We start from the raw sequence: 8645 nt of genomic DNA on the forward strand, positions 1-8645 counted from the left end.
GTTTTTCATAATGTCTGTAACTGGTCATAACATGAACAAAAGGCCTATCTCAAAGAAGCAAGAAGTCTGTTGGTTCTAAAATTACACACAAACACACAAATTACACACAACACATGAGTTAGATGGAAAAACTATGATGACAGCTCATCTGTATTCTCTTTAAAGAGAAGAATCACCATTCTTTTGATGGCACATCAATTGATGAATATAAGTAAACACATTCTGAATTGATGCTTTTTCTCCTAGTGCTGCTGAATGCAAGAGAAAATGTACTGTGTGACTTTAAACTTACGTTTTTGACAAAGTTTACCAAGGCAAAAGTCTGAAGAGATCAAGTCAGACAACTTCATTGTCATCACAGCATTTTTTTACGTTTCCTGAGTCAAGTAACCATGTACTGTAGTTCTACACCTTTATTAGCACTGAAAGTGTATCTTAAACCCAGCAGTAGCATCATGCTCTTTATGTAATTTCTTACACAGAGTGAGTACATTAACTTTTCTCATTGATTTCAATCAGAAACTTTTACATGTTGAGATTTTTACATTAATGTTAATGTTCTTCTGTTAAAGTTATAACTGGAGTAGAAGTGAGAGCAAGTTGCTTTGGTAAGCTTTATATTTTACTTTTTGTTGTACTGTATGTATGAAATATATAACTTACATATAGTAAGTTATCATTAATTAAAGTATTTACTTTTAAATTAAATATTATACTTATTTATTAATAAGACATTTGAATCTGGGGAAATTTGTGTTGAAAATTGTCTTACATGTACTAAAAAGATGACAAATAATGTTTCCTATTGATCAATAAATGTATTTCATCAGACAAATTAGTCAGATCATACAGTAGATCATTATCATGAATAATCAGTTATCATCAAATTTTATATACTGTACATATTCAGGATAGTATTATGTTACTCCTAAATTGGACATGAGCTTTACAGTAAATTCTCAACTCAGTGAAGTTTACTTAACTACAGTTTTTCCTTCTTTAAAGAAATTGATTAACCAGTATTGAATTAACTGAAAACAGTTGACAGTTCACATAATTTAATTCTATTTCATGTTAGGTCCTCACAAATTGTTCTTTTATTGAAGAAGAGTAAAACATTTTGATTTTTCATTAAAAGATTTATCAAGTCAACAAACTATATTTCTCTAATGACATGCAGTAAAATATTAAAACAGTTTTGTTTAAATTTAGATATATGTAGATATAAGTACTGTATATTATCGTGACTAGTCTTTTATTTTGCAGTGAAATTATATTAATGCTGACTTCAGCACCAATTATTTGTATTATTATATCTTTTTCATCTTTACCATCTTATTGTACTTTTATCTGTAAATATTTTTACAAGATTATAAAAAAGAAATTTCACATATTTGTTTCAGGCTCAGACCCAATTGAATGTCCTCTTCTTAAAGTGGAGCCAGAACACATCAATGTGGAGGACTTTGTCAGACTGCGTTGTGAAGCTGAGAGAGAACGATGTCACTTCTACACTGACTAGAGCCCATAGCCTTTCAGAACAGCCTTGAACAGGTTTAAAGTTTGGCAGCTCAGTGTAACTGGGAGAGAGCTGCTTGAAAACAGAGCTCATGTACATAAAACTTAAAGATGATTTATTTATAATCTACAGTATGATACACTAACATGAATGTTACAGACTGCAAAACACATCTATTGTGTTAATTACAATCAATGTATTAATTACCTGTTGCATGTATGTACAGTAGAAGAACAGTCGGTTAATTTAGATGTTCTGTTTGTTATATATCACATAATAAAATATGAATTTAAAATATTAATTTCTATTCTTTTACACATACATTTTCGAAGGTTTTGTTAATAATTACTAATAACATAACATGCCATCACAGTCCTGCGTTTTTCTGCTAAATTGTTGCAACACTTTTTCCAAAAAGGCATATAGTGTCTTTCTAAAATCATTGCAATTCAAGCAGAAAATAATTTTAAAAAGTTTCAAGAACTTCAATGTAAATAAGAATTAATACTTGGTCAGTTCTGCTGGAAAGAAGAGAGATAACTCGATTGTCACCATCGTGTTGTTTTGTGGGTTTTTTTCTTTCCTGTCATCTAGCAGACGTGCATTCTACAGTACACTCACTGAAGATTCAACATACAGTAGTATTTTCATACAGCTACTGTACAGAGCCATCATGCTTATGTATTTTGTTACATTGAGTAAGTACTTTATATCACCAATCTGTTTTACCAATGACAGATTTTCTTAAATCCCACAATTCAAATAATACTTCTAGAATTTTTGTGGGGTAATAACATTCTTCTTTGTTTTCTAAAAGTTGTAGCTGGGGTTGATGTCACACTAAGCTGTTCAGGTAAGTTATTTATTTCCAAAATATATTTATTGTGTTTGTTGTTCATTATTATTTACAAGTGTTAAAAGATTAGCAATTAACACAGATATACATTCTTCATATACAGTACATAATATTTATTTTGATCCATTGGTTTAAAATATTATTATTTATTCTCATTTCCAAATTATATTATTCTGTTATTTTTATGGTTACTTATATAATTGAACACATTTTGTTATTATTATTATTATTATTATTATTATTATTATTATTATTATTATTATTATTATTATTATTATCATCAGTAATAGTAGTAATGACCATCATTTTCATCTCTATCTTCTGTATGTGTCATTTTAATGTTAAGTAAGTCTAAGTTAGCTTTATAGAATTTTTTCTTTGTTTCACACTCAGACCCTATTGAATGTCCTCTTCTTAAAGTGGAGCCAGAACACATCAACATAGAGGATTTTGTCAGACTGCGCTGTGAAGCTGAGAGAGGAGAACAATGTCACTTCTACACTGACCAGAGCCCAGAGCCTTTCAGAACAGTCTTGAACAGGTTTAATGTTTGTCAGCTCAGTGCAACTGGAAGAGAGCTGCTGGAAAACAAAACGCATGCACATAAAACTGAAGTCTTTCTGAGCTGTGCTGCTGAGATGATTGTGGGGAACCAAAGAGTTATTTCAGAGCAGAGTCAGGTCAAGAAAGTGGAGGTGGTTGGTGAGTATTTTTCATTTCAGCTATTAAATTTGAAGAATATTATAAATTGATTTAATCTGTATTTCATTTCTTCCATTTGTTGTTCTACATCTTCTTGCTAAATCTGAAAAACACCCGTTTTTGAATAACAAAATATTAAAAATACATTATTTTTATATTTGTACTGTTCTTTCTTTTATATTGTGATAATCATAATTGAATAATTCAACATATTCTGTACATATTTTCAAATATTTTGAAAAGCGATTCTCTAAAATCTTTCAGTGAAATATTAACTATTATGAATATTGAATCGATGTTCAAAATATCAAATACTTTTGAAATAGGGCTACAAATGGCCGGTCAAAAACAGGGGATCATTTAGAAAACTCCGGTTTGTTTTACCCAGTCAATTTTGGACAACTTCATTTACAAGTGGACCCCAAGCACATCAGCACAGAGGATGATGTCAAAGTTCGCTGTGAAGTGGAGAAAGGGACAAGGTGTCATTTCTACACGGGTCAAAGTGATGTCCCTTTCCGTTCAGAGCTGTACAGGAGGGAGTATCGGGTCTGTCTGCTCACTGTGTCTGGGAGGGAGCTGCTGCAAGAGATGGGTAACAGAACCAGGGCTGAAGTCTCTCTGAGCTGTGCTGTTGAACTGGATATAAAGGGACAAAGTGTTTCTTCACATCATAGTGAGAGCATCAGAATCAAAGTGGAAGGTAAAAACCATCTCATTTATTTTTTAAAATCTTTTACACATCTAAACACACAGGTCCGATTTAAAAACAAGTGGAAGATATTGTCAGTATGGAAATATTTTTCATATTTTTAACTGGAAGAAAATTTTTGCAGTGTTTAAGGGAGAAATATCAGATTAAAGTAATCAACAAATACTAAAAAAGGCTGAATTACCATAAAGAAAATTTTGCAGTGTGGATTTCATTTTTAAAGATTATGTAGTATCAAGATATTCCAGATGCAATAGAAATAATAATGTGTCTTCTATTAGTATTAAGCAAACAATATTGTATTGTAGTTTCAAGTGATTAATCGCTTGAAATATAACAGATTATGGATTTTGTGTATCTTTAATTTATTTAACATATTGGTTTTATCATTTATTTAACATTTTGATTCCTGCAAGAATAATGAGCAGTTTTGACTGTTCTGCAGGACTGAAAACGAGTGACGTTTCTACAAATACGCGTGAGTAAAAGCATGAAGCAAAGCTCTCTATAGATTGTAATAACATTTTAAAAAGTAAAGCCTTAGTGTGAATGTACATTTGTACTTTCTATTTGAAAGTACATAAAATATTATGTGTAAAGACCAAAGTCATATAGATTCAATTTTTTTTTCAAATATAAATATTCACTCACTTTATGCACAATTCAAATAACATTCTGCAAAGTTTTTTTCTATTTTAACATTCTAATAATAATAATTAACTACAGTAATGCAACACTCACTGGGCTATCTAAATCCACACTGAATAAACTACAGTACGTCCAGAATTTGGCAGCCAGAATCCTGACCAGGTCTAGTGCAAGCAGTCACATTACTCCTGTCCTGGAGTCATTGTACTGGCTAACTGTTAGGTTTCGTGTCAACTTTAAAATCCTCATGCTCACCTACAAGGCTCTGCAGGGCTTGGTACCTCATTAACTAAGTTGATACCATCCTACTCTGTTCGCCCGTCTTGTTCTGGTCTTCTTTCTGTCCTCCAAACCCGTCTACATTCTATGGGTGACAGGGCCTCTCCTGCTACGCTCCAAAGCTCTGGAGGTCTAATACTAACAATATCAGAGAGTCGCCATTCCTGAGCCCTTTCAAATCTAGACTCAAAAAAACTTTTTTAGGAGGTTTTTAGCTTTTATTTAACAGGTTGTGCATGCACTCTTTTTTCCTACTGTACTCTATAACCCCATCTATATCCTCTCAATGTGTATTTGTTTGTTGTTCTTTGAAGCACTTTGAGAAGCCAGTTTTAAAGACACTATATTACTTTTATTTATAATGAACAATTTATTGTACTATCTTACAGATGTTGTTCTTTTGTTCCAGCTGTTACAGATTCAAGGATCTCCACATCTGGATCAAGTAAGTGTCAGTATGATGTTGAAGTTCTCCCTAGTCTGTCCCTTACATAAAGCTTGTTTAAGTGTTAACTGTTTAATATCAATTCATTCAGGCACCAGTGTGCTTTCCATAGATCCATTGCTAATCAGGTCATATATGAGAACCCATATACTGTATAATGAAATTGCCATATGATATTAAGTGTCTAAAATAAAGCAAATAAAATTTTTCCAAATATTCCAGTTCCTGCCTGTATTTAGAAAGTTCACTTATATGTGATGTAGCTAAGAAAAATAATATATCAGAATTAACTCGTGTAGCTAGTCATCCACTCACTTGTCAATCCAAACTGCAGCTTTGTTGTGGTGATAAAGAGGTTTATGACAATTCATCCCTTAAATTTTATTTTAATAAATATTGGCTGTCACAATATCAAGCTGTTACAACATCAAATTCTGTCACAACTGGAATTGGTGAGTATCTCCAGTATCTTAAAGCTGCACTAAGCTTTTACATTTCCCATGATAGCTATTTTGTCCACTGTTGTTAACAATACCAAAAAACAGAAAAGTCATATAATAACAACATACAGTATATGATGCCCTTTCACAGTTTGCTGTCAAATACTAAGCTGTAACACCCTATATTAACTGCTCATTTTACTTTCTTCAGGTCAGCATCTCAAATACATTTTGCCAGTTGCTGTTGTGCTGTTTTTACTGATGTCAGCAGCAATTCTGGGCTTCCACACCCTGAAACACAGTGAGTTAGACTGTTGTTACATCAACAGCAGTTCAGAATATAGCAAATGTTGTTCTAGCATCAAACACTACTGTATGTACTATATATTCACATCTGTATTAAGGAACATGCAAGCAATTGTTGAAACTTTGTCTCTGAACAAACAAGTTCCTCCATATTTTGGTTTTCATTCCATCTGTTCACCAACAAGCATCAGCATACTTTAGTTATTCACTGCCAGTACCAACACCACTTCTGTCTCAGGCTTACCAAAAGCTTAATATAACACCCTTACTTCAAATTAGTCCTAATTAGTTACAAGTTCCGCATAGATGTTATGTGAAATCATGAACAGACAACACTTGCTATGCGTTTCCTGCTGACAGGCAAAGAATATGCAGCTTAACCTTTAGGAGATAAATTGTTAAAAACATTAATTCTAGATTCTTCAGTAGATTGCACCTATTGAAAAAAAGGATGTCCTTGTTTGAGATGAATTTACCCAATCATAATTTTATTTTTCAGAGAGAAACAAACCAGACAGTAAAAGGTGAATCTTTGCTTCTTATTTTTTTTCTTATTATCCTCATCATCTTTTTTCTTCTCTTGCCACGACCATTGCCTCCTTCAATCTCAATGTATGGGCTGCAACAATATTACATGATACATTCTTACTAATTATTAAAACTGATGTCTCATAAAATGAACTGCTGGGAGATTTTTTGTTTTCATTTTGAATTTAAACTGTGTTGATTTTAAATTAATACTTCAATTAAAAGGCACTTTTATTTTAAGAAGTCTGTCTTAAGCTTATTTTTGCTTGATTCATGCCAGTTTCAGAAGAACTCCACCATTTTTTTTTCTAATATAAATAACAAAATCTGATTATCTGATGATAATCAAACCGTCATTATAATAATACAATATTTCACATTGACATGCCTTCTTATTAGTACTGGATCAGAACAGAACTACATGGTGTAACAGTGTGGGAGTGGGAGGAGCCGCGGCAAACACCTGTAAAAGCTAACGCCCCGTTTGAGGGAATGGAGGCTGAAAAACGGAAGAAAGGGAGCGGAAGGCCAAAACTAAAAGAGAACCCAACCTGTCCTGGCCGGACAGCAGAAAAGAAAAAGAAAATACAATGAGGGAAAAATATCCTTTAAACGCTCTGTTCACAATCCCCTTGTGGGGGCTCGCTCCTCCCTCCAGGGAGGTGCTCAGTGTGATCTCAAAGGGCCCTCACAGCTGCGGCTCCTCCTTAATCAGCCAGGGCAGCTGTGGTTGCTCAGTCAACGCGTCACCCTTTATCCACACTGAACATGCCCCCATGTAATGCCAAAGTGGTATTGTATGTAATTCTTTAAATCTTAATGTTATGATGCTTCTCTTCTATAGTGATCTCGAAGAACATAGAAATAACAGTTCTGAGCTTGCTGTCTGTAAGTACTGTATGTGTGAACAGAAATATTTTTCTTTGTATGTCATTTTACTCCATTTTATGTTTTTTCTCAATTTTACTTAAAACATAAATCCTACTTTAAAATCTGTTTTTCTCACTTTTCAACAGATGCCACTGTGAATAAAGAACAACCACAGACTGCAATGGTAAAGAGTTCAAATATTATATTTTCATCATATGCTAAATCCATTTTAATAATGTTCAAAATTCTAAAGTGTTTGATAATTGAGCAGTTTGAAAGGTGGTGTGTCATTTAAATTTTGTATTTTATTATGGATGTTAATTTTAAAAGTACCTTTTAAAGTATTACTGATAATCAGGACTCTGTGAAACAGTGTGACAATTTAAATATCTGAGATCTCTTTCTCTGCTTATTTCCCACAGCAGCCGGAGGATGTAGACACTGATGTATGCTATGCCACTGTGAAACAATCTGAAACAATCTAAGCACCCCAATAAATCAGCACAAACGCTTCAATTAAGTCAAAAATGCGAATATGCCACTGTGATGATGCACTGAGAGAGAGTAACCTGAAATCAGTACGGCATTCATGTCTTCAATTAAAGAATAATAGAAAATGAATCCCAATGGGAAAATGCATTTAATTTATTAACTTTCACAGTACAGCATATTACCGATACATTGTTCAGTTATGGTCTATGTGTACTGGATATGAATAAGTATTAGCTGATAAATTTATGTCAGAAAATCTGTTAAAGAAGTATTGTTGAATATTTCTTCATATATTTATATATTTACCTGCTGACTTACAGAGTTTATTTTTTGCTATTTTAACCAACTCCCCCACCCACAAATGGTGGTTGTTGTATGTGCAATTTAAAGAAAACTGATGGATCATTTTTCCTAAACAAGAACTGCTTTGTATCAACCAATCAATTCTGTTCTGTCCTATTTTGTAAGTGGAGTCTAATATTAAAAGTTTGTTTTTATTTGCTATGTGGTCTTCTTGCAAACAGGAGATGACTAATAAATTGAACCTTCACATGGTCTAAGTATACTTAGCAAGAACCTTAATACATTATGGATGACAAAAATTAATTATTAAATGTTGCAATATGCTTAACAATTAACGATCAAGCAAGTTAAAACAAAGCCTAAGGGACAATTGTTCCCTGGGATGTGGTACTTGTATTTATCTATAAATCAAACACAAAAAGCAAAAAGCAAAAAAGCACTTTAAATTTAAATTAACTTAATATGGAATATTAATTTGGAATCATGTAACTAAAGTGACATTTTGACAGCTGAAAATAAAAATAACCAAATGATAATAATATTTC

At 32.6% G+C, this 8645-nt stretch overlaps 1 protein-coding gene across 8 annotated transcripts; it reads left to right on the forward strand.

Annotated features, from left to right (window-relative positions):
- The first annotated feature begins 389 nt into the window (after window positions 1-389).
- Window positions 390-8065, forward strand: LOC148674499 (uncharacterized). 8 transcript variants are annotated; one of them, XM_088624663.1, is made up of 14 exons: window positions 390-483; window positions 573-608; window positions 1404-2217; window positions 2337-2372; window positions 2769-3077; window positions 3466-3780; window positions 4235-4267; window positions 5126-5161; window positions 5578-5613; window positions 5813-5902; window positions 6407-6431; window positions 7280-7323; window positions 7452-7489; window positions 7728-8065. In XM_088624663.1, exons 3-14 carry the CDS (start codon window positions 2193-2195, stop codon window positions 7788-7790), a joined length of 1050 nt encoding a protein of 349 aa, XP_088480789.1. In that variant the 5' UTR covers window positions 390-483; window positions 573-608; window positions 1404-2192; the 3' UTR covers window positions 7791-8065. The 8 variants fall into 8 exon arrangements, 6 of the variants coding, with proteins under 6 accessions (XP_088480789.1, XP_088480790.1, XP_088480791.1 ...); XM_088624664.1 differs by lacking the exon at window positions 573-608 and having other exon boundaries at window positions 423-483; XR_015935324.1 differs by having other exon boundaries at window positions 431-608; window positions 6835-7323; window positions 7728-7778.
- Window positions 8066-8645: the final 580 nt, after the last annotated feature.

This window comes from Lepisosteus platostomus, chromosome 3 (genome assembly GCF_059453375.1).
Source record: "Lepisosteus platostomus isolate fLepPlt1 chromosome 3, fLepPlt1.hap1, whole genome shotgun sequence".
Taxonomy (NCBI): domain Eukaryota; kingdom Metazoa; phylum Chordata; class Actinopteri; order Semionotiformes; family Lepisosteidae; genus Lepisosteus; species Lepisosteus platostomus.

What these genes read in the sequence shown, in the direction of transcription:
- LOC148674499 (XM_088624663.1), top strand. Translation starts at nt 2,193, where the DNA reads ATGCTTATGTATTTTGTTACATTGA. An exon ending in TGTCACACTAAGCTGTTCAG is followed by an intron (nt 2,373 to 2,768) that starts GTAAGTTATTTA and finishes TTTCACACTCAG; the next exon opens with ACCCTATTGAATGTCCTCTT. An exon ending in CATCAGAATCAAAGTGGAAG is followed by an intron (nt 3,781 to 4,234) that starts GTAAAAACCATC and finishes ACTGTTCTGCAG; the next exon opens with GACTGAAAACGAGTGACGTT.